The sequence below is a fragment of the Camelus bactrianus genome, chromosome 13 (genome assembly GCF_048773025.1).
Source record: "Camelus bactrianus isolate YW-2024 breed Bactrian camel chromosome 13, ASM4877302v1, whole genome shotgun sequence".
Taxonomy (NCBI): Eukaryota; Metazoa; Chordata; class Mammalia; order Artiodactyla; family Camelidae; genus Camelus; species Camelus bactrianus.
Genome location: NC_133551.1, coordinates 38,267,317 through 38,293,842, shown reverse-complemented (window position 1 = coordinate 38,293,842; position 26,526 = coordinate 38,267,317). Strand labels below are relative to the sequence as shown.

General features: G+C 43.5%; 1 protein-coding gene across 3 annotated transcripts in view; it reads right to left on the bottom strand.

Moving 5' to 3' along the window:
- Positions 1 to 25,883, bottom strand: part of FYB2 (FYN binding protein 2) — a 98,188-nt gene extending 72,305 nt beyond the window's left edge. The window contains exon 1 of one of the 3 annotated variants that reach the window (XM_074376399.1): positions 25,385 to 25,883. In XM_074376399.1, coding sequence (XP_074232500.1) covers positions 25,385 to 25,627 — 243 coding nt within the window. In that variant the 5' untranslated portion in view covers positions 25,628 to 25,883. The remainder of the gene's footprint in view (positions 1 to 25,384) is intronic. The other 2 variants (XM_045519097.2, XM_045519096.2) reach the window with 2 other exon arrangements.
- Between the last annotated feature and the right edge of the window lie 643 nt (positions 25,884 to 26,526).

Here is a 26,526-nt window from a genome sequence, read left to right as displayed (position 1 = left end):
AGCACGCCTTATATCCTGTTCTTCTTAGTCATCATCAGAAAGCCAACCTAGCCCACCGACACAGGGGCTTATGCCCCACAGACTTTTGTAACATCCCCAGCTGAATCCCATTTCTCACCCTTCGCTCACCGCTCCCCCGACCCTTCCACTGGGCAACCTGGAAACCACAGCCAGTGGTCAGGAAAATTCCTCAGGTCCTCAGTATCACTGATGAGCATGGCCTCCACCTCTTTGCTCTAAATCAAACCGCTGTCTCCCCTGAAGACACAGCTTCCCGTGATGCTGTCCCAATGGTGGCTTTTTCTCTGCCACTTTCCTCCACTCCTGGGCGTGAGGCGGGTGACGTGTTCTCTTAAGCTCTTCACTGCTGCTCCCAGAGCATTTATTCTTTCTCAGAAATACCAATTCCTACTCACAGGATACCAAACTAAACCCACTGCTCCCTATGGAAATCATCTACAAGTTCCTTGTCATGCCTCTTCTTTGTTGAAGATGGTAGCACCTGGCCCCTTCCCCTCTCTCCCCTACTACACCCATGATAATAAGCAAATTTAGAATCCACGTAGATAATCCTCCCCACACCCTGGCCTCATTTCTTACCACCTCGTCTTCCATCTGACCTCAGCCAGTGATTTCCAGGCATACATCTTGGACTTCGTCTTTACCAATAACTGGACCATCTCTAACACATCAGTTTCAAGTGTCCCACTCCCACATCACCAACTCCTATTTCACCCACTTGCCTATCCTGGTACCTCAACTCCAGGAATTCTTTGGCCCCATCAAATTAATCTTCAGACCTCAGTATTTCTTCCCTGTCTGCTCTCCTCTGCGGTCTTCATTTCCACAGATACCCAGATTAAATCCCGTGGACGAGCACCATGATCAGTCTCTGGAAGGTATCAACTTCCTTGCCTCCCTCCCACTTCACATTACTTGTGCTGAGATGAAAATATAAAATGTACCTAGAATTCTACCCCTAGTTAAACTCTCCTCCTATTCTTTTTCGGTACCTGGAGCAGACCCAGGTAGCTCCTGCCTTGCACTGTACAAAAGCTGGACTTGTCTGGTAAGAGTGGGAGCATGCAGAGACTTGGGGGCTGAGTTAAGGAATTAGGATTTAATTCCGTAGATATCAGAAGACCTCTAGAGGTGGCAAGCAGGAAAGCGACACAGTAGGTGACCCCTACTCACTCATGTCTCATTCAAGGCACTGCTGTCCCAAACCTCCTGTCTCCTCCCAGTTCTGGGCCAAGTGCCTCCCTCTGCCGACTGCTGTCTCGGTGCTTAACACACTCCACCTCATCATAACTGTTGACTGGTCTTTTCCACTCAACTCGATCTTCTTCCTGTGCAAAGACTATGTCGTTCCATCACTGTATCTCCAGCTGATGGTTAAAGTAGCTCAACTGAGCAATTTAAAACATTTGATCCCTGTTTAGTGAAGGCACTAGGTGAAAAATTACCTAACAAAGTCTACATATGGGGTCAAAGAAAATACAGTTAAGTAAAAAATTAGTTTGGCATGGCCCATTCAGGGAATCCTTCCCAAAGGAGGTAAGACTGAAGGAGAAGTGGGTTTTCACTGGAGAGAGGCAGGGGCGACGAAGACATTTTAGGCTAAAGGAAGAGCACAGGCAGAGGCAGGAGGCACGCAGGTTCATTGCGTTTTCAGGTGAGCAGACAGAGCGAGCAAGGTGGGAGGAAGAAAGTCAGCATTCTTCCCTGAAGCCCTTTTCATTTAGGGTCTTCAAAGCTTTCACTCAAAGAAGTAATACGAAAGCTCAGTTGCCTTTGATGGACAGTAAGAGAGAAGCTCTTTTGGTGCAAAGCGATTTTTGAGTGATTTAATCCAATCACTTTCCCACGTTCTTGTCTGTATCTGCCTACACCCTTCTCTTCATGAGGGCCTTTCTGCCCAACCATCATTAATTACAGAGCATTAGAACTCTCATCCAAGAATCCCAATACTACTTTGGCACCAACACAAATAATCTGTCTCTCTAGTGTCCACCAGGAAATCCTGCGCTACCTCCACCAAGTCCCTTCCATCCAGATCTGCTCCTTCATGGGCGACCAGGCGTCATTTCTTCCTCTTTCTTTGGAAAATAATTTGCTTCTCAGAGACTTGGTTTCAGCATTTATTAAACACCACAAATTTATGTTTACAAACCCCATACAAAGCCCTTGGGCCAGATATATTTTGCAATTCAGGAAATTTTCAATTTTAGAAAGGTAATTTATTACAGATTCCACACACGTGGTCCGAGGCAGCATGCCGTGATCAAACGTGGTACAATTTCTATAGGGAGACGTATTATTCTCCATCTAATGCAGCAACAATACAGACTATAAAATGTTTCGTGTTGGTTCACATAGGCTTTTGATACCAAAGTGGTTAGGAAAAATTTGTGGTTCTAAGAGCTTACTGAATTTTGGAATTATGGGTAAGAAGTCATGGGCTTGTTCCTATCCATTTCCTAGGGCTCTTTCAAGGCTTAAAGAAGAATAAAAAAGCAATTATCCTAACTCTACACATAATAAATGGTAGCTGTTACTACAATTATTCCTTATCCAGCGGGTTATCTGCTTCAACTTAGATTTTGGCAACGGTTTTCCAACTACTGACCTGTCCTTATTCAAACATTTCTTCAGTGACCTGGTGGCTCTAAAATACAGTTCTGCTTATGTCACTCCAGTTTTGAAAAAAATAAGCTATGTTTTTAAGTATCTGGCAAGTAAAAGTATCAATTCCTTTGCCTCCTTGATCGGGTCCCAAAGCACCATTACACCTCTCTCCCTTGCAGTGGTGCAGAACTCCTGGGGTTCTCCTAAGGTGCGCTTTCTTCCCCTGCATCCCACCCCCTATGCTGCACCTGACACCTGGAATGGCCTTGCCAGACATCTGCTGTCCAAATCCCACTCATCTGTCTAGGCACAGCTCAAATGCTCCCTACTCCAGGAAGTCCTTCATCCTTTAAAATTTAACCTCTCCTTCCTCAGGCCTCTTCTGGCAATGGTTCTCAAATCTGGCTGTGCACTGGAATGTCCCAGGGACTCCTGAACCTGCCCCACTAAAGCAGAATTTCTGGAGAATCCTGTATTATGAATAATCTTGAGAGCTTACTGTGTATTCAGTACCTGGTCCAAGAAACAGACTGGGAAACATGTCTGCAGAATTGCATCTGCAAAGCTCTCTTGCTCTCATGCCTCTGACCACTTTCCACGTCCCACTACAATTACTCAGAAAGATACCTCATCTTCCCCAGTAGTCTGTGAACTCCTTGGCAGCAGGCAGAAAACATATGTACCTCTGTAGAGCCCATAGGCTCAAGCATGAAGCTTCACCCCTAGAGAGCACTCAGTAAGTACCTGCCAAGCGAATACTGAATGAAATGAATAAATGGATTTCCATGGTAATGATGTAGAGGAGATGCTCTTTTAAAAGGCTTTCTTAGAGTCTTGCAAATGAAGTTCATGCCAATGATGCATTTAAAATGCAGTTCTGATCATGTCGCTGCCTGTTAAAATCCTTTAATGGTTCCCTTTTACCCTGATGATAAATCATACCTTTCTGAGCCACACACAGAAGCCCCCTTTTCCTGCCTGCATCTCCAGCTTCATTTCCCACTGCCTGCCTCTCACTTACCCCTCCAGTAAAACTGAACTTGCCCCTGTGCATTTGGTCATGCTGTTCCCTCTGCCTAGAATGCCTTTTCCATACTTATTTGCCTGGCTAAAATATATTCATCTTTTGAGAGTTAGCCGAATTAATCAATGTCTCCTAGAAGCATCTTCCAGCTCTTAGGTTGGGCGAAGAGTACCTGTTCCATGTTTTACAGCACCGTTCGCTTACCTCTATCTTTCCATTCAGTTTAACGAAAATCATCTATATGTGTATCTGCTTTACTCACATCCCCTTCACCCTGTGAGGTCCTCAGGGTCACGGACCAGACCGTAATCTTTTTCACTCATACTTCTGTCACTATGCCTAGGCACACCAAGCGTAGACAGGCAATATATGATCTCTCGAACTGAACTGATCAGAAAGCAGGTGGATGTATTCACAGGTGGAGGACATGGAGGAGAAATCAGGACTAATTCCAGATAACAGAATATGAAAGGTGCATTGGATCCTTACTCTGTTATTATGCACTGATCATTATGTACTATGTTATCCAGGCACTGTGCACAATGAAATGTATATTTCATTTCCTCTCAGTTACTGCAGTCCTTACAATGCGCTTCTGAGCTGTGCCTCCAAAGATGAGGACAAAACCAAAGATCAGAGTTTTCTGCAGCTTGCTCAGGTCACATGCTGGAGCCAAGGACAGAACCCAGCCCTGATGTTAAAGCCTGTGATGTTTGGAAATGAACTCTATGCTTTAGCCTACCTTTTTTCTATGACAGGCTTTCATTTATCGTTCCCCAACTTCACTCAGCAATCATTTGTTGCATGCCTACTATGGGTAACGCACATGAGTAGGACAGACACAGGCCTTGCCCTCGTGGGGCTCACAGTCTTATGGAGATGACGACAGCACCTGTGGCTGCTGCTGTGCTGGGCAGAACCAGGGTGGGCAGAGGGGAAGCCTAGCCGGGTCTGGAGAGCACAAAGTCCTTCCCGGAGAAAGTCAGATGTGAAGAACAAACAGGAGCTTGGCTGAAGGAAAGTTGGGGGGCATTCTAGGTAGAGGAGACATTTATAAGAGGCTTGAGAGAGCCTAGTGTGTGTGGGTTTCCAAAGTGGGGAGAGTGTGGCTGAAATGAGAGATGGGGAGGGATAAGAAATGGGGCTGAGGTTGCCCCCTGCAAGCCATTAAAAACAAACTGATCTTAGGGATTTGCAGATACACACTACTATATATAAAATAGACAAATAACAAGATCCTCCTGTACAGCACAGGGAACTATATTCAATACCTTGTAGTAGCCTATAATGAAAAAGAACATGAAAAAGAATATGTGTGTGTGTGTGTGTGTGTGTGTGTGTGTGTGTGTGTGTGTGTGTGTGTGTGTGTATGTATATATATAAATCACTATGCCATACACCAGAAGATAACACAACATTGTAAATCGACTAAACTTCAATTTAAAAAAACCAGAAACACTCCTGGGCATATATCCAGAAGGAACCCTATTTCAAAAAGACACCTGCACCCCAAAGTTCATAGCAGCACTATTTACAATAGCCAAGACATGGAAACAGACTAAATGTCCATCAACAGATGACTGGGTAAAGAAGATGTGGTATCTTTAAACAATGGAATACTATTCAGCCATAAAAAGACAACATAACGCCATTTGCAGCAACATGGATGTCCCTGGAGAATGTCATTCAAAGTAAGCCAGAAATAGAAAGAAAATACCACATGAGATCACTCATATGTGTAATCTAAAAATGAAAAAAAAAAACCATAAATACAAAACAGAAACAGACTCACAGACATAGAATACAAACTTGTGGTTGCCAAGGGGATGGGGGGGTGGGAAGGGACAGACTGGGAGTTCAAAATTTGTAGATACTGGCAGGCATATGCAGAATAGATAAACAAGATTATACTGTATAGCACAGGGAAATATATACAAGATCTTGTGGTAGCTCACACTGAAAAAAAATGTGACAATGAATATATGTATGTTCATGTATAACTGAAAAATTGTGCTCTACACTGAAATTTGACACAACATTGTAAAATGACTATAAATCAATACAAAAAGTTAAAAAACAATAAATACATAAATACAAAAGATAAAAAAACCAAAAACAGAATCAAACCAATCAACACACGTTTACATTTTTATGGTTCAAAATACCTTCACAGACTATACAGGGAAATGGTGAATGAGAAATCAGTATTTTGCAACCTACGTATCCTTACTCAAGGCACAACTGTATAAAAACCCTCAAGATGAAAAAAATGGAGACAGCTATTTATTTCAAACAAATGAGGTTTAGGATGCCTTTTAGGAAATCAGAAGAAAAAAAAAAACAACAACAACTGAAAAACCACCATGGGCTTGAGATCACTTTAAGATGCCAAAATCTTGCTTGTTAACTGCATTTTGTGGTTGGAGTGAGGGTCTTAGAGCAGAAATTGGGCCATGATCCTCAGATGTCTATTCATAATGCAGCTCCCAGCATAAGGGCCCAAGCATGACTTAGCTAGCAGTCTGGGGATAAGGGCCTGAAGTCAGAATTTATGACGTCTGCCAACTGGCCAGTCCTCAAATTACCCCATGACTGGCCTCCTCATTACTTTCCCTGAGCTTGTTTGGCACTGAAACTTGGGGCAAGAACAGGGAGAGTTCACCAGAAACTGGCTGCCAGTAAGTAGGGAAAAACTTGACCACAGAACGTCCTTATTTGAAAGCACTTCCTGCCCCCCGTACTGCCCTCTCATGCCCCAGACTGAACAGTCACTCACTGTCCTGTGGCTTTGTGACAGTTTTATTTAAAGTGCAATTTACTGAACATCGGAAGGAGAAGGGCTGAATAACTTCTTTGAGCCACTTTATTGCCTTCACCTTACAGCGTGTGATGTAAACTTCTTAGCCAATGTTGTCATTTTCATTCCTTAGCTTTGCTTTTCATATTATTAGAGTCCCAGCTGCATGAAGAAACAGTAAAAGAAATCAAAGACATCATTCTAAATGCAAAGGAGGACAGATTTTACAGGTGCTAGATCTTTTTTTGTTCTATTTTTGTTTTTTAGTAAAGAGAAAACAGGTCCTGCCTGGTTTTCTGTCTATTCAGTATCTTCTTTCTCCAATAACAGCCATGGAGATCATCTTTAAGATCTGCAGCACCAACAGTCACCATGGTTATTACCACCTCCTCCACCACCACTACCGCCACAGCACCCCCTGCCATACCACATGCTAAGCTGGACCCCTGCAACAGGACCCTGCTTTCCAGATAAAATCTCAGGTTCTTTTACCAACCAGGCTGGGCAGGTGTTATTATCCCATTTGATAGATAAGAAAACTCAGGTTTGGAAAGAGAGAACAGTTTAACTTAGAGATCAAAAATCATGTTGTGATCACTAATTATTAGAGAACTGCAAATCAAAAACCACAGAGATTGCTGCAGGGAACAACAGCTTGTAATAACCTGCAATAAAAAAGAATATGAACTCTCACTTCTGTTCAACATTGTCTTGGAAGTCCTAGGCACAGCAATGAGGCAAGAAAAAGAAATAAAAGGGATCCAAATTGGAAGAGAAGAAGTAAAATTGTCACATATACATATGACATGATACTAAATATAGAAAACTCTAAAAGCTCTACACAAAAACTACTAGAGCTGATAAAAGAATTCAGCAAGGTATTAAAATACATGATTAACATACAAAAATCAGTTGCATTTCTTTACACTAATAATGAATTAGCACAAAAAGAAAGTAAAGAAACAACCCCTTTTAAAATCACATCCAAAACAATAAAATACTGAGGAATAAATCTGACCAAGGAAGTGAAAGACTTATACATGGAGAAGTACAAAACACTGATTAAGGAAATTAAAGATGACTTAAAGAAATGGAAAGATATCCCATGCTCTTGGATTGGAAGAATCAATATCATTAAAATGGCCACACTGCCCAAGGCAATCTACAGATTTAATGTGATCCCTAACAAATTACCCAGGACATTTTTCACAGAATTAGAATAAATAATCCTAAAATTTATATGGAATCACAAAAGACTCAGAATTGCCAAAGCAATACTGAAGAAAAAGAATGAAGCTGGAGGAACAACCCTCCCAGACTTCAGACAATACTACAGGGCTACAGTAATTGAAACAGCATGGTATTGGCATAAAAACAGATAAATGAATCAACTGAACAGAATAGAGAGCCCAGAAATAAACCCACAGACCTATGGTCAATTAATCTTCAACAAAGGAGGCAGGAATATACAATGGAGAAAAGACAGTCGCTTCAGTAAGTGGTGCTGGGAAAACTGGACAGCAGCATGTAAATCAATGAAGTTAGAACACTCCCTCACTCCATACACAAAAATACTCTAAATGGCTTAAAGACTTAAATATAAGACAAGACACGATAAATCTCCCAGAAGAAAACATAGGCAAAACATTCTCTGACATAAATCTTAGCAATCTTCTCCTAGGGCAATGTATCTAGGCAATAGAAATAAGACCAAAAATAAACAAATGGGACCTAATTAAACTTACAAGTTCTTGCACATTAAAGGAAACCATTAGCAAAACAAAATGACAACCTATGGAATGGGAGAAAATATTTGCAAATGATGAGACTGACAAAGGCTTAATTTCCAGAATATACAAACAGACCATACAACTTAACAACAACCCAATCCAAAAATGGGCAGAAGACCTAAACAAGCAGTTCTCCAATGAAGACATACAAGCGGCCAATAGGCACATGAAAAAATGCTCAATATTGCTAATTATCAGAGAAATGCAAATCAAAACTATAATGAGCTATCACCTCACACCAGTCAGAATGGCCATCAATCAAAAGTCCACAAATGATAAATGCTGGAGAGGGTGTGGAGTAAAGGGAACCCTCCTACACTGCTGGTGGGAATGCAATTTGGTGCAGCCATTATGGAAAATAGTATGGAGATTCCTCAAAAGACTAAAAATAGACTTAAACATATGATCCTGCAATATCACTTCTGGGTATATATCTGGAGGGAACTCTAATTCAAAAAGATACACACACCCCAATGTTCATATATACAATAGCCAAGACATGGAAGGAACCTAAATGTCCATCGACAGATGACTACATAAAGAAGATGTGGTATATTTATACAACGGAATACTACTCAGTCATAAAAAAAGAATAAAATAATGCCATTTGCAGCTACATGGATGGACCTAGAAATTGTCATTCTAAGTGAAGTAAGCCAGAAAGAGAAAGAAAAATACCATCTGGTATCACTCATATGTGGAATCTAAAAAAAAAAAAGGACATTATGAACTCATCTACAAAACAGAAACAGACTCACAGACATAGCAAATAATCTTATGGTTACTGAGGAAAGAGGGTGGGAAGGGATAAATTTGGGAGTTTGAGATTTATTAATGTTAGCCACTATATATAAAAATAGATTTTTTAAAAGTTTCTTCTATATAGCAGAGAACTATGTATGATATTTTCTAGTAAACTTTAATGAAAAAGAATATGAAAATGAATATATGGAATGTATGTATGTATATGTATGACTGTGCTGTACACCAGAAATTGACACATTGTAACTGACTGTACTTCAATTACAAAAAGAATATTAACTAGCAAAGCAAAAAAAAAAAAAAAAAGAATATGAGAAAGTACGTGCATGTGTGTACATATACACACACAATGTTCATAGCAGCACTATTTACAATAGCCAAGACATAGAAACAACCCAAATGCCCATTAACAGACTTAAAAAGATGTGGTGTATATGCAATGGAATACTACTCAGCCATAAAAAAAGAATGAAATATTGCTATCTGCAGCAACACAGTTGGACCTAGAGAATATTGTAAGTAGTGAAATAAGTGAGACAGAGAAAGACAAATACTATATGGTATCACTTATATGTGGAATCTAAAAAGTAATACAAATGAATGTATATACAAAACAGAAACAAACTCACAGACATAGAAAACAAACTTTTGGTTAAAGGGAGAGAGAGAGGTGAGAGATAAATTAGAAGTTTGGGATTAACAGATTCAAACTACTACACATAAAATAGGTAAGCAACAAGGATTTACTATAAACCAACATCTTATAATAACTTATAATGGAATATAATTTGCAAAAAAAAAAAAAACTTCAATCACTATGCTGTATACCTGAAACTAATGTAATATTATAAATCAACTATACTTCAATAAAAAAGTCATGCTGTGGACTTTGGAGTCAGATAATCTGTTTGGATCCTGTCCTTTCACTCCCGTCAAGGTGATGTCAAACTACCTTCATCACTTCTGATCAACAAAATAGCAATAATCATAGTGTTTACTCTATTGTTGCCTATTAATTTAGATAATACTTGTTAAATGTTAAGCATAGTGCTTGGTACAGTACATATTTCTTATAAATGCTAGCTATTATTATTGTTATTATGATTAATGTTGTTGAAGTTTGTATCATTATCAAGAGGTAACTCTGGATTTAAAAATCAGATCTGTTTCCAAATTTCAAGTTCTTCTCACTCTACCACACTGGGTCAGACCATTTTCATACATCCTTTTGTGTCCTCTTCCACAATGCTGCTATGGAAAAGCAACTCCATTTTACAGACAAAGAAACTAAAATCAGAGGGGACAGGCTACTTAACTAAGATCAAAGAGCTCATAAATGGTGGACCTAGATCTTCTGACCTCAACACCTAGCTCTTTCAAACACATTACTGCAGCCTCAGTTTTGGCTTGGAAACAGTCAAGAAGGGCGTTTGCAAGGCCCTTGATCTGGAACAAAATTTCTTCATCCAAAGCTGATGCTCAGCAATCTTTGTGCTTCCTAAATGTGTATCCTGCTAATCCCCTCACTAAGCCTTGGGATCTTCTTTACTTGAAGAACTAGCAAAAGTCAGAGCCTCTTGGGAGAGAGGTTCACAGCAGCAACGAGTTACATGCTAATCCCCGACACAGGCTCCCGATCTCCTTCACCGCGGGAGGGCACCAGCTGTGTGGGGTCAACAACACATTCTGCCACCCAGCTGTTCCACAGGAAAGAGGCATCCTTGGCCCCTTGGAGGAAACCATAAACAGATGGATTTACAGAGAAACTCTGTGCTGTGGTAGAAAAGCATGGACTAGGAGAGGCCTATTTGACTCTTCTGCTCACTAGATGTGTGTTTTGAGGTGGGCTCTTTATATCTCTTCCCCACCTGGGAGACAGACATGCTGACTGACAGCCGAGAGCTAACTGATGCCTCCTGCACGAATAAGAGGCTGAAGTAACAGTCATCTCTGTCTAGCCTTCCTCCCTGCCTTCTTCTTTCCTTAGCTTATTCAGTCAACAACTATTAATCCCTTATATCAAATGTGAAGCTTCCAAACTGCACATCTCCAGGGGCTCTAGCCACATTGTGATCACAAAGACCATTCACACACACTACCATGCGGACAGTGTTCCCCGGAGATGCGCAACTCAGGGGCTCCACTGCAGATACAAGTCGTGACCGTGGTGAACAAATGTTCTTGGCCCTCATGGGACTTATGATAAGTGAATGGATTGTTTAAAAGGTCAACAAAGATCATTCATTGAGTCATTCATCAACTAGTCAAGTGCCCATGATGTACTAGGTGGTGTTCTGGGCGTGGGAAAAGTCACGGTGAAACTAAATACAGGGGATTATTAACAATTTGTTTTCCTCTTATTTCTCCCCTCTAAATTCTTACTGTTCTTGAAGCTTCCAGTCTTACCTCCTCTAGTGCATCCACTGCACAGGATACACTCCTCTCTTTCTTATTCACCCTTGGGTTTCCTAACATAGCACCTGAAGCAGAGGACAGTTAAGTATTTGCTGAAGTAATGAATGCCTCCGTGCTTATGCACATATTTTCACCTCTGCCTCAAATGCCCTCCTCCCTTTTCATTGTCTGAGAAATGAGTATTGCTTGACTTAGCTCAGTTGCAACTCCCTGAGGAAGTCTTCCATCAAGCACGCAGTGAGACGTTCTGACTCCTCTCTGCTCCCAGAGGCCCTGTACTTCTCTCAATCACAGTGTCTGTCACACTGTTACTGTCTTCTACATTTCCCCCTCCCTTCCTAGACAAAGCGCTACCTTAAGTGCAGCAACAGGGTTACGCACATGGGCTTTGGGGTTGAAAGTCTTAGGTTAAAACCCTATCTCTAGGAATTCTGGCTTTGTCACCTTGACAAAGCTATTTCCATTCTTTCCCCTCTTTTCCGATGAGTAAACTGGAGATACAACTATTCGTATCACAGAACTGCTGTGGACATCAGCACTGGCCCGGAGCCTGGCACAGAGGAGGCCTCCAGTAATGACATTTTGATAAGAAGAGTTGTGATGTGGACAGAGATGATGATGAAGAGGAGGAGGAGGAGGAGGAGAAGGATGTTGATAATCTTGACTATCACGGTGATTTTGACAACAATGAAATGCTTATCTGTGGCAAAGAGTACGTGCTCAGGAAGTATGTACAGAATGAGTTGGCCTGGTGGTTTCAGATGGGAAAATGGTTTCCATTCTGATAAGTGGCATTTTAGTTTCCAATAGTAGAAATCTTTCCATCCTGACCTCCTTATTCTTCTGCATTCATTGACCTGAAGTATCTGTGGATTTTCTTGGAGCCTTCATTCCAGTCTACCCTTTGGTTCTACTCACTTTGTGAAAGCACCATATGAAGCTGTCCTCCCCCATCCTCTCCCCTCTCCATTCCCCACCTGAGCCCCAGACTAGCCAAAAAAACTAGTTTAGAACAATGGACGGCAACACAGGACCCATCCTTTAAACATTCAGTTTGGCTTTACTCAGGCTCAATCCACATGTCCATTTTGCACTCCCTCCTGAAGGCTTCTCTAGTTTACCATCAGCTAAACCTGGAAATACCAGAGAGGACCCTAGGAAGGAAAAAAAACGACAAAGGCAACTAGATGGAGATGGCCTTGTACTGATCTTATGGGTGCTGGGTCAGACTCTGTCACGTAGCTCAGAGACACTAGCCTGCAGTAAACAGGAAGAATAACTGAAGGCAGAATGAGGAAAATGTAGGGCACAGTGGAATATTAACTGAGATTTTTCTTTGTGTTAACTGACAAGAGGGAACAATAAGGCTTTAATAACAGGTGATGTTACCAGAAAAAATAATCAATGGCGATTGCTTAACTTTGAGAGAACTATGAGAACGAGGAGAGAAGCGATTTAGCTGATTTTTAAGGTATATCACCTTGGGTTCTCATGAAGAACGTGTAAGCGTTTCCCTCATTGAGGCCAAACTGAATATAGAAATAACACTGGAATCAGCCCAAGGCTGAATACCTTTGAGAAGTCACTTAGTTTCTCAGAGCCTCAATTTGTTCATCTATAGAATGGGATACCTTGTTTTTGAAAGCTTGTTACGGTAAGGATTAGCAATCTCTCAGTCTAACTTGATACTGATCACACAGTAAACAGTTAACCTATGTTGACTAAATGAACATACATACATGGAATTTGTTAACCATACTCTTATTCAACCATATAGAAATTATTTCTCATAGAACTTATCATGGCTTGAGGAAATTAGCTAAAACACTTGTTGACCAATTGAAGATATAAAAAAATCTCATTTTTTTTGATACTTAAAATGTAAATAATTGAATTTGTCCCATCTACCTCACAAAGTTTCTATAAATATCAAATAAAATGAATTACGAGGACATTTTGAATAAAATAAAAAATAAACAGAACGCCACATAGATTTAAGACATTATCTTTAAATATGTATAAATTCCATGTATCTGACACAAAAGGATTTTCCAGACAGAAAGAGCAGTTAATCTTTGAAATTGGCTTACCAAAGAGAAGAAGCAATTAGGCTGGGATTTGAGGGTCCAGCACCTACCACATGGTGGTAATTCAAAAAAATACTACCAAATTCATGAATCAATGAATAAACTTCATGGGGGTAGGTTAGGAAAAAAAAAGAGAGGTAATGGCTAAAAGCTTAATGATTTTATGAAGCTCAATCTCAAACTTTGAAACTAAGTTTCAATTCCCTAACCACATACCCACTGGCTCCTAAACAACTTGAGGAAGAGAAGGATTTAGTTAATTCAGTATCTGCCGTATCCTTTCCATCAGCCCTGCCCCACTCTTCACCCTAGTGCTTGTCCAGTGCTGTGTGGAGGATGTAGTCCTCTGCAGAAGCACACAAGTTCTCCTGTTTCTCTTCTGGCACTGTCCCTTTGTCCCCAAATACACCACGTCATTTCCTGCCTCAGTTCCTTCATATATGCTGTTCCCTACGCCTGGAATGCTTTTCCCTCTTCCATCTCCCATTGCCTGGTGAATGCTTTTCATCTTCTAAAACTCAAATCGGAAATTAGCTCCCTGGGGAAAGCCTTCTCTGCCTCATCCAGGTCGAGTTAAAGCATTCTTCCTCTCTGCTCCTTCAGTTACTTGAACATGATGTCATCATTCCCATTAAATCATTATTGTTACACTGTATTAAAATTTTATTATTTTTATACACCTTCCTTGTTAAATGCTGAGCAATCTGAGGAAGGTTTAGGGTTTTTTTTCATGGGTTCCCTGCACTTTGCTTGTTAAATGAAAGATCTCTGGGCTCAGACAGTCTTTGGTTCAACTCTTGGATCAACTTAGCAGTTGTCAGGCTTTGGGGGCTGGTTACTTAAACTCACTGAGGTTCCATCTCTCTACCTGGAAATAAGAACAGTAATGTTACCTATCCTTGCTAGATTGTTACACAGATTAAGTTATATATCTCTTAGGAAGAGCTAAACACAGTGCTCTTTTGTTATCTATTGTCATCATTACTGCTGTTTAAACATCGAAGTCATCAGGAGAGAGAACAGTGAATAAGAAGCAGGCACTGCCTCTTCCTAATGGAATTTACAACCTAGAGTGGTAAAAATGAAATATATACATGTGTACACACACCCACACATCCACATACTTCTTTCTTTAAAAAAAAAAAGAAGCTGTGACACATGCTTTGAAAAATATAAACAACTTGGGGAGAGTAATGGTCAGGATAGGTTAGGACTGTGATTGGCTGAATTATGCCCCCTCCCAAAGATACCCTTGCCCTCATCTTCAGAACTAGTGAATATGCAACCTTACTTGGTAAAAGACGATTTAGAAATGTGATTCAGTTAACGATCTTGAGATGGGGAAATGATCCTGGGTTATCCAGGTGTAATATAATTATAAGGACTCTCGTAAGAGGAAGGGAGGAAAGTCAGAGTCTTAGAAGATGAAAGCAGAGGTCAGAGAGAAGATGCTATGTGCTGGGTTTTCAGCTGGAGGAAGGGGCTGTGGACCAATGAATGTGGGTGGCTTCTAAGCTGAAAAAGGCCAGGAAAGCCACTCTTCCCTAGAGCCTCCAGAGGGAATGCAGTCTTGCAGACCCATTTTACACCTATGACCTCCAGAGCTGTAAGAAAATGAATTTGTGATAAAGTTGGTGGTAATCTGCTACAGCAGCCATAGGAAATAAACATACATGCTCTGAAATAAAGCTGGGGAGTATACAGTGCTCAGGATAGGCTAGGTTTTGCTGTAGCCAAGCAACTCTTCAATCTCAGTGGCTTTACCGAAAGGTCAGTCTCTCTTTCACACACACACTACGTGTCTGACATGAGTTGGAGGGGATTCTGCTTTTAAACTCACTGATGGACCCACCATCTAGTGATGTCGCCATCTCAACACACGGCTTGAAAGTCATGGAGCCGGAATTTGAACCAAACGTCTGACTTGAAGCTAACAGATGCTCAGTTTGGACTGCGATACCCCATTCTGAGTCCATTAGCCAGAGAAGCATAAAGAAACGTGGAGACATTGAGTTACGAGTTGTTTCAGATTCCACTTCCAGTAAACCAGTGGGTTTGCCAATAAATAAAGTAACCATCACTAATCCTCTTAACCTCCCCACCAACCAGAAATTCTCTCTTGATGTTACATTTAAATTCTCTGCAGGTCAGCACTCGAAGTGGTCAATGAAGACTGATTCAACCCATTACTTTATAGATGAAGATTCTGAACACTTGCCCAGAGTCACACAGACTTCCTGCCAAGGCCAAGACTGGTTCTCAGACAATGCTTTTCTTAATATTTTGGGCGGAAGAACTGAAGCTGAGACAGACATTTCATGTAAATCTTTGAATCATTTTAACAAGGTATATCCAGATATTATGATTCCAACGTTTCAGATTAAAAAAAAAAAAACAAAAACTGAGGTCCATAGAGTGAAGGTCCCAAGGGCTGGAGCTTAAATTTGAACCTCTGGAACCCTCTCCAGGCTCCCAGGCTGTACTAAATACACCACTTTGGCCCTCTCTCCCCCAGGGCAGGTGGCATGGAAAGGCAACCCCTCACAGCCCCCAGGTCTGCACTGCACTCCTGGCTTGGAGGAGAACAGCAAATGCTCCCAACGGTGCGTCTAAAAGTTGAATATTCTCTCCTAAACCAGTCTTGTGAAGCTAAAAGTCAATATAAATCTCTCTTCAGCGTAAGTAAAGATACGGGAGATTCCTACCCCACAAGGCGAGGATGAATGCCTTCACCCGCTGATATTTTAAGCAGAAAGCACTCAGAACAGTTGCAGATATATTTGGAAATAACTTTTCGGGTGAAGGGTGTTGCCAGGCTCTGTTTTTCTGCTGGGAGATTTATCACTGTTTTCCATTGTGAACGCGGGCTGTGAAGAGCTATCTTTTCTGAAAGAGAGGTCGGAGGAGCAGTGAGAATGTTCTGACTATGCTGTTTCCCCTGGGGGGCTGTATATGGTCAAAGCTGCTTGTATTTTTCCAAGCAGAGACTGGGCTGCTCGTTTCCGTGGGTTCCCTGGCGTTGACGTGCGAGGACGCTTCTCCTTTTTCAGCCGGCCCTGTGCTTTGGACAGCCTCATACTGCTCTTCCAGAGCTTCTGGGGAGAGAACTCTTACAGAATGTGTTCTTTAAACCTTCACCTTCTGGGTTGGAATTCCAGTGCCACCACCGACTGGCTGTGTGACATTCAGCAAATTGTTCAACCTCTCTGAGTCTCTCAGTGGGAGTGCCTATCTGCCTAAGAGCAGTGCCTACCCTAGAGCTGCCATGAGTTATTACACATAGAGCACTTAGAATCATGTCTGATGTAAGTGAGTGCTCAGTGTCAGCAGCTGCTGCTGTTAATAACGACAAGAGCAAAACCACATAACCCCAAAGAACTTCCATTGCCTCAACTGTAAAATGGGGATATTTCTCTCAGATGATTTGTGAGGCTTTGATGAAATAACGCACCTAGGTGCAGGGACTGCTACAGAGTGGGTCCTCCACCAATATTATCTGTCTTCCTTCTTGGAACATAGCTCAACAAAATAGTCACTAAGCAAGGCCCAGGGGTGGGTGCTAAGGCGAAATAAGAGCACAGAGCTACCTGTAACTACAGAGCTCATCTACAGGCAACTCATTTGTTTCTGAGAATTACAGAGCCAGGCATTAGGGTCCCCTGCCCGTGACATGTACACCAGAGTGAGGTGGAAATATCCCAAATTCTTCCTAAGGTCTCCACCACCCAGCTCAAAAGTGACTAACAGGTTACTCTAAGAGTGCAGAGACGTAGTTTATGCTAGCTCCTTTTTTCAGTATGTCATCTCCTTCATTTAATCCTTGCTTGCAAGTGAGGGGACTGAGGGTCCCCAAGGTGGAACACTTGCCTAAGTGCACACAGGCATGAGTGGCAGAGACTCCATTCAGACTGCGGTCCTCAGACTCCCAATTCAGTGCCCCTCCCTGGGCAGAGCTGGGGGAAAGCTCCTGCGCACATACTCGGAAACAGCTCTGAGTGCAAAACAAAACCCAGGAGACTTTTGGGTGATCTTTTTTAAGGGTGTGGAAGATGGCGCCTCTACCTAATCCTTCCAAATGATAATGCTGCTTTGCTTTTGTGTACTGACTTCAATTGTTAAAAAAACAAACAAACAAACAAAAAAACCCTTTCCCAACTATGTTTTTGTTTGTTTCTTAACCTAAGATTACACCCTGATGATCTTTGAGATGTGCTTTTGGCTGGGTCACAGGAAGTGGAGAGCGCAGGGCTCAGAAAGTGATTTGAATTCTATTGTCTTCTCTGTTCAAATTTTGGATTGGGGAATTTTCATGGTATCAAGTTCTCTGAATATTTTTTACGGACTTTTTTTTTTACAATAGTACTTTCAAATACATGATCCGGTGTAATCCTCATAGACAAAGTATCAAATACGTACTGTTAGGCACCCAGAGATAAGAACACTGAATCTCAGAGAAGATCAGTGGCTTGTTCAAGGCCACATTATTCAAGTGGATGGCAGACCAAGCCTTGAATTCACGTATTCTGGTTTAAAAACTTCTTAGCACCTCTGTCCATCATACCCCTCACTATGGTCATGCAAAAAAGGAACCGAATGAGAAGGGGCACCCTGAGTCAAATACATCTGAGTTTGAAGTCCTGACTCAGCCTTCTCTGTCACATGGGGACGATGAAAACAGTAACAGCAATCATGAAGAGTAAGAACTAACACTTCAACTTTTGCCAGCCCTATGATCCAAAACTGCTTATTATTTCCGAAGCATATTATTCATAACCTGTCCGCATTTAGTATGTCGTAACAAAATGTTAGTACTAATTTTGAAAATTCACCCCAAGGGTTTGTTATTTTAGATTCTTACAGATGAGAAAAACCAACCCTAAGAGTCAGTGACCACGGTCCTGAGATCACGTCCCTCCATTTCCCAAGCCGGCTGCTAATAAGTACTTCTCAGGTTTCTTCTCTGAAGAGCTAAGCACAGCTGTCTTTCTTTTCTTTCTTTCTTTCTTTTTTTATAAACCAAAACAATGTGGCCCCAAATCCCTCCCATGTTGGAGAAAGGGCACTGTACCCAGATCCGCATACATCCTCTTAATTAATTGCCTGGAAAGGTCCACATATGAGTTTGCTAATAAGCTCACCATAATAAGGTACACCAGATGCGAACAACCGAAATCTGTTGCCTCGTGGTTCTGGAGGCTGGAAGTCCAAAATCAAGGCGTCAGCAAGGTTGGTTCCTTCTGAGGGCTGTGAGGGAAGGATCTGTTCCAGGCCTTTCTCCTTGGCTCACAGATGGCTGCCTTCATGTGCACAAAGTGCTCTGCTTTTTTTTTTTTTCCCCTTTTACTTTTTAAAAAAATTGAAGTATAGTTGATTTACAATGTTGTGTTAGTTTCTGGTGTACAGCATAGTGACTCAGTTACACAGATTTATATTCTTTTCCATATTCTTTTTCATTATAGGTTATTACAAGCTACTGAATATAGTTCCCTGTGCTATAAGTAGGAACTTGTTGTTTATCTATTTTACATATAGTAGTTTGTATCTGCAAATCTCAAACGCCTAACTTCTCCTTTTATCTTCACATTGTCTCTTCCTGTGTGTATGCCCAGATCCTCCTCCCTTTTATCAGGACACCAGTCATACTGAATTAGACCTGCTCTAATGACTTTGCTTAACTTTAACTTTATCTCTGTAAAGACCCAATCTCCAAATAAGGTCACCTTCTGAGGCAGCAGGGGTTAGGACTTCAACATTTGGATTTGTAGGGAGGAGACATGGTTTAACCCATGATGATCCATGTATTATTACTGTAGCACATTGTTATTTTAGTTTGTAGAATTATAATGCCTTTTGAGCTCACTGAGCTGTCTTAAGCTCTTTATGTAAAACTCAGCTGACTGCTAAGAGGTGGTTATTACTGTACCAGGGAAGAACAAATCTGACTCCTTATTAGATCTGTTCTTTTAGCTCTAACCCTGAGCTGTTTCCCGGGCTTAGTCATGCTGGCTCTGCACCTTTTGTAAAAGAATGTTGCCTAGAGCCTTAAATATACAGGATAAGCCCATTCTCAAGGCTCTGACCTTTAAGGGTATAATACTTCTCCATTCACATGGAGATAAAAAGTTGCAGAACAGAAAATAACATTTGTCTTGTTGGAGGTTTACAGGAACATCCTGACCTGACCTACGTGGACAGCTGCTAGAACAAAAGATTCTGACGCCAAGAAATTTGCAACAGCCAACCACATCTCCTCCCCTCTTTAAAAAGGAGCCTGAATTCTGACTTGGGGAAGGAAGATGGTTCTTTAGGACATTCGTCCCACATCTTCTCAGTCTGCTGGCTTTCCGAATAAAGTCATTATTCCTTGCCCCAGTACCTTGTCTCCCAACTTATTGGCCTGTCGTGCAGGGAGCAGAACGAGCCTGCACTCGGTAACATAATTATCCCCTTTATAAATGAGGTAACTGGGCACAGAGAGATGAGGTAACTTGCTCGAAGCTGAACAGCTAGTAAGTGGGGGAGCCAGAAATACAAACCAGCCTGGCTGCCTCAGAGTCCGTGCTTTTAAGCACCAGACTGTGCTGCCTCTGTGAGCGAAACCCAGTTCTCACTCTCTGGGATAACACAGTCCAGACCCAGGGCTATTCAAAGGGCTGGGGTCTGGCAAGGTGAGGAAACCTCAACTGAGGCCCAGATGTTAAGGGGACGTGTCTCAGGGAGGTGATACCTAAGATGAGTATTAATGAAGGAAAAATCAGGATTCTGGAGAGAGGAGTGTGCATGGGGCAAGGACAGGCTGGAGCACAAGGGACCCAGAGCCAGAAGACTGGAGTGGGAACACCATGACCTTGTCAGCCAGGTGAAGGGTTTGGGCTCAACCACACAGGCAAGGGGCAGGGGACAGCTGAAGGGACCTGGCAGGGCAGTGACATGATCAGATTCGCCTGTTAGAACCATCTCTCCAGTGGAGAAACATAGCTGCACAGTCTGGGAAAGGGGAAGTTCGACTCAAAGTCAAGGTTACGACGATGGGTAAACCCTGGGCTCTGTGCTGCTGGCTAAGGCTGGCTGCATGAACATCAGGCACTGAGGCAGGTCACTTCATGTGTCCCCGTTAAGGACAAAGCAACACAGCCTGAGAGGCCCCTGCAAAGTTTCTCTGCACAGACAGCAGTGGGCTGGCAGTCTTTAAGAATCGTGAATAACTCCGTGATCCTTCCTCCTCCCCTTCTCAGAGACTGTCCTGTAACTCACAAGAAGCCTCACCCCAACGATCCGATCTGAATCCCCAGAGCACTCCCCTCCCCTCCACCCCAAAACAAGCTCGTTAACAACAGACCATCTCTAAGGCAAGATCCTTCTCAGCTGGCCCACCCTCTTTTCCAGATGTTACCCTCTCAGGACCTATTCATGAAAAATCAGGTTATTCAGGAAGAACCCCTGAAATTGCTCTTGCGGGCTTGCTCAGTGCTTTCCCAGGCATGTCAGAACCCGGGTTCTAGCCTCAGCCTCAACTCTGTCAGAAGTCAGCCCCACGTGGCCTTGGGCAAGTCCTGCCACCCCAGAAGGTCAGAGCACAACAAGGCCACGGGAGACGTTCCGGTCAGTCTCCCCATCTGGGAAGTGAAGCCCCTCAGCTGCGCCCTTGGCCTCCAGGGTAAAGAATGTCAGTCTTTGGTAACTGGCCCCTGTTGACTTCGTGGGATTGATTCTAGCTGCTCCTTTTTGTTTTCTTTCTTTGGTCCTCTGGATTCTCACCCCGCCCTTTGCTCACCTCTGCTCCTTTGTTCATGCGGCCACCTGCTGCCTTCCTCCCCACCTCTCCTTCCCTCTTTCCTTGGTGACATGCTGCCCACTCCTCCTCTGACCTGCAGCTCAGACACTGCCTCCAACTCACCCAGGATGTTCCCGCTTTGGGTTAGGCCCTCATGCTCAGTGCTCCTGTTGAAATCTGAGCCTTTCTTCATTATTCGACTTTTTATTTAGTGCTGCAATGGACTGTTTTCTTGACATTCTCCCCTGCAATAATGAATAGCTGGCGGGCATCTAGAACCAGCTCCCTCTCAAAAATTCTAAGCTGAGGCCTGACTCAGAGAAAATGTTTGGTGAGTTTCTACTGAATAATCAAAGAGGGGGGCCCAGGGGTCAGAGTTTACTCTCAAAATTAATAAGAACATTTAAGAGCACCTCCTATACACCAGGCATGTGGGTAAGTAGTTACAACTTGCGTGGCCACCGTCCCCCATGGGCCCTGAGTTTCCCCATCTTCTAAATGGGAGTCGTTAGACTGGTTGGTCTTGGAGAAATCTCCCAGCTCTTAAATTTTATTATTCAATGCCTGGCTCAAATTGCTTGACTAATGAGAGGTAGAAGTAAACCTGAATACGGGTCTTTCCCCTCCAACTCCAGTGCTCACCCATCAAGAGTTCAATTACCATTTTCTAAGCTACCCCACTGACTCCCCCTCCCAGCTCAAACACGCAGTGATTCTCTCTTGCCAACTGTGTGCCTGCCTGGCTGAGGGAAAGCACTAGGGAAAATTCACTCTCAGAAAGACAAAAACCCATCACCCTCTCTGGACACTATATAATGAAATATGTAAGTTTAGACACTATATAATAAAATATATTTTTATAGAATTCCCTGGTGCCTTATGTCTATGGGGGAGAATGATACATTTTTCGTAACTAAAGTGAATGAAGGACACTTAATTCTTCCTGCATCTATTGATGTAAAACAAACCACCTCAGAACTGAGTGGCCTAAGACAATAACCATTTTGCCACATCTCACAATTTTGTGAGACAGGAATCTGGGCAAGTCTCAACTGGGTGATTCTTCTGTTCCACAGGGTGTTGACGAAGGGAACCCAGGGGTATCTCCCTGGTAGATGGGCTGGTCTAGAGAGCCCTGGTCCTTGTCTTGCAGGAGTACTGGACGGCTTAGCAGGAGCCGTCAGGCAGAGCAGCTTTGCGAGGTGTCTCCCCAGCCCTCTCACATGGGGGCTGGGAGCTACAAGACAGAGTGTTCACACAATTGAGGTTGAAGCTGCATGGCCTCTTATGACATAGCCTCTGAAGACAAATGATGTCATAGTTGTCATGCTCTACTGGCCAAAGTGCTCATAATTCTGCCCAGATTCAAGTGAAGGGAACACAGACTTCACTTCTTGATGGGAGGAATGTTGGAATGTGTAGCCAAGTTTGAAAACTGCCATAGTATCGCATACTAAATATGACCACGCACCTAGCATTACGCTGGACAACGAAGATACATGATCTCAATCATCCTTCCTGCCTGGGCCTCTCCCTTGAATTCTAAACCCAAATCTCCAAATGCCTACTCAGCTCCTCGACCTGTAACTTACTATGTCTAAAACTGACCCCGATCTCCGTGCAAACCTGTTCCCCCTTAAATCATCTCATTAAATGTCAACGCCATTCTTCCAGGTGCTCAAGCTTCACACCTTGGAGTCATTTTCTTTCACATTTTCCTTTCCCAATCCATCAGTTAATCCTGTTGAATCTATCTTTAATATATATCCAGAATCCTACCATTTCTAGCCACCTTTACTGCTAAGACTCTGGTCTAAGCCACCACGCTCTTAGATTACGGCACTAGCCTCCTAGTGGGTCAGCCAGCTTCCACTCCGGCTCTCCTTATCATCTAGTTGCTCAACAATAGCCACGTGGTCCTTTTAAAAAGTAAGTTGGATCATTCCCTCATGCCACGCCCCTTACTCACTCAGGTGCTCTCCATCTCACTCAGAGGAAGACCTGAAATTCCTACAAGACCCTCCAGCACCCTCGATGACCTGACCGCTACCTCTGACCACTCACTCCTTTGCTTCCTCTGCGCCAGCTCTTCTGGCCATTTTACTGCCCCTAGAACACACCAGACAAGCTTCTGTCCCAGGGCCTTTGCACTGGCGGTTATCTCCCTGCAGAATGTTCTTCCCTAAGATATCCACATGGCCAACGTCATCACCTCCTTCAAATTTCTGCTCAAATGTCACATAACATTGCTGCCTTTCTTGAAACTATCCCATTTAAAATAGCAGCCTCTCCTCCTGCTTCCCTGTCCTTAAACTCTTCCTTGCTCTGCGGCTCTCCACTGCACTCACAGCCGTTTGACCTAACATACATATGTGTGTGTGTTTGTCTTCGCCACTAGAACACAAGTTTAGTAAAAGCAGGCGTCTCTGACTGGGTCATTGCTGCATCTGTAGCTCATGAACAGACCCTGACAACACAACGCAGGTAGGTGCTCAGTATATACAGATTAGATGGATATTTTGTTGGCCAAAAAAAAAAAAAAAATAAAACAAAATCCTCCTTTCAAAATGAGAACCCAGATTTCTCTTTGGAGCTTTTTTCCCTTTCTTTGAGCAGAAAAAGTTGCACAACCACACCCGCTTATCCCACAATTGCTTATATTATCCCATGAAAATGTGATTAGCTAACACGCCCTTTGATACGTTTTTCTCTAAATGGCCTAACATTCCACTTCTTTCCCTGTCATCATTCTTGCTAGTGATGCCTGGCTTATAATTGGCACTCAGTATTTGTTATTGACAAGCCGAAACCCATGCTCCAGCCCCGCTTCTTACCAGCTGCATGATATTAAGCAACTGACAGACCCTGTTTCCTCTCTATGAAAACTGGGGTGGATGGCATCAACCTGTGTTATCATGTGGCTAAACTGAAATAACGGATGCCAGTGAATATCCTGGCACGTCAGAGAGGGCAACATACAAGTCAGTTTCTTTTTCTCACAACCACACTAGATCGATTGAGCCTGACAGTTTTCCATCAAGAGGAACTTCTCAAAAGTTGCTAAACCACAGGGCAGTCAGGGAGAGAATTCAGAGGAGGGGAGATGGAAGCAGTAACAGTACGCCTCTGCTCACCCATTTCCAAAATTCAGCTAGTTAGACTGGAGTGATCAGCTGCAGAGAGACACGTGTCCCATGCCCTGGGACAAAGGGGAGCTTTGCTGATGGGTGACTGTTAAAATGGGTCCCCTGTCCCAATTTAACAACAACCTCCAGAAGGAAGCCACAGGATTCACACGAGAAAACGACTTGACTCCAAAGGTATACAGTAAAGAAGATATGGATGCAAAACACATCCCTGTCCCCCTCCCCCTCCCCATAAAGAAACTGACATTGAAGAAGGGAAGGGAGAGGGTGGAGATTTAGAGAAGGAAGAAGGAAAAAGGAGAAGACACTCAGTCAGGCGGAGAAATTCTCCAACCAGGCCAACAGCACGTTGCCATCCAAGGGGAAGGGAATTTCACCTGCATTGTGCTGGGCACTTCCTCGTAGGTCCTCTCTATTTTTACAAGCACCTTCAATAATCTTGCAAACTAGTTATTCTACTACTAATCCTATTTTACCAGCGAGGAACCTGGGGACTTAGGACAATGAACTTACTGGCCCCAGGCTACACAGCTAACTAGGAGCAGAGCCCGCAGGAAAGCCATAAAAGAGCCTCCGCAGCCCTGCTTTCTGACCAAAAAGCTCACTAATTTCAGGTGGACACAGACTACACGGGCAAGCCAACCGAGTGGCCAAAAATTCACTTACATCCAGGCTGGGGGTGGGGTAGGTAAGAGATCCAGGTGGCAGGGTTCGAGCTGGGGTCCCTCAGGCCACCATTCCTGACAGCCTCTGTCCCCTCACCCTCCCAGGTGGCACAGGATAAGTACGCACCCCCTCCTTGAACCCCACCTGCCTGGAGCCAGGCCAATGTGAGCTGGGCGGCACTAAGTCATCCTTTATTCCTCTCCAGCAGGCGGGGTGCCCAGGCAGCCTTTCCCCACGCTCGACCCGGCGAGAAAGCACCCACAGAAAGCCCAACAATCAGACCCACTCGCCTTACCCCTTCCATGGCTTTCCTCCGAGGCAGAGTCTGGGAGACAAAACCAGCTTCCCAGAGCTGGATCCTGGGGCCAAGGGTCCGTCTGGCCCCGCCTGCACCGGTCAGGAAACAATCACCTCCCTCTGCAAGGGACACACCTGAGCCCAGGATCTCCACCTGCCCCACCTGGGCGGCAGCTCCTCCCCCTGCTGGGGCCGGAGCTTTCCTGCCCCCGGTGGGGGCGGGGCGTGCAACCGCCTCCATCCGCCAGGTTCTCTGGACCAGCACCTGCAGGGGGGCAAGAGGGACCCCTCTGTCCAAAGATCGGCAGACTCTGGGCCCTTCTCAGCACGCAGCCCTCCCACTGTCCACCCCCAGGCTGGTCTGACAGTCACTGTGCAGGCAGTTCACTTTGTGCCCGGGGCACGGGGGAGTAGCTGAGAAACGGGGGTGGCGGGGCTCCTGTTGGTGAAGAAACTCAGGCTGGACAGTGTCATCTTCCTTATCTTCCTTGGCCCAACCCCGCCCCCACGGATGGCAACCTACCCTCGCAAAACGAAAGGGAAACCAAGGCCCAAAGGGGACAGAAATATGCCCAGGCTCACAGCGGGGTTTCAGGGAGGTCAGAAGGGAGCTGCTATAATGGGGCACCTGTTTTCGGTCGGGCACCATCTGAACATTTGGACACCTGATTATACACCAACACTGCCACAGCCCTGGTAAGTACTGGAACCTATTTACAAAACAGAAACGGACTCACAGACGTAGAAAACAGACTCATGGTTACCAAAGGGGGATGGGGGGGAGGGATAAATTAGGAGTTTGGGATTTGCAGATACAAACTATTATAAAAGAGATAAACAACAAGGTTCCATGTACAGCACAGGGAACATATTCAGTATCTTGTAATAACCTACAATGAAAAAGAATATACATATATATATCTCATTATGCTGTATACCAGAAATTAACACAACATTATAAATCAACCATACTTCAGTTTTAAAAAAGGGAAGGGAACTGAGGCTGAGAGAGATCCTGTAACCTGCCCCACGGTCACATAGGTAGTAAGTACAAGGATCAAGGTTTAAACACAGGTCGGGCTGACTCTAAAGGGATTTGGTTCTTCTGAGGGGTGTGTGTGTGTGTGTGTGTTTGCACTT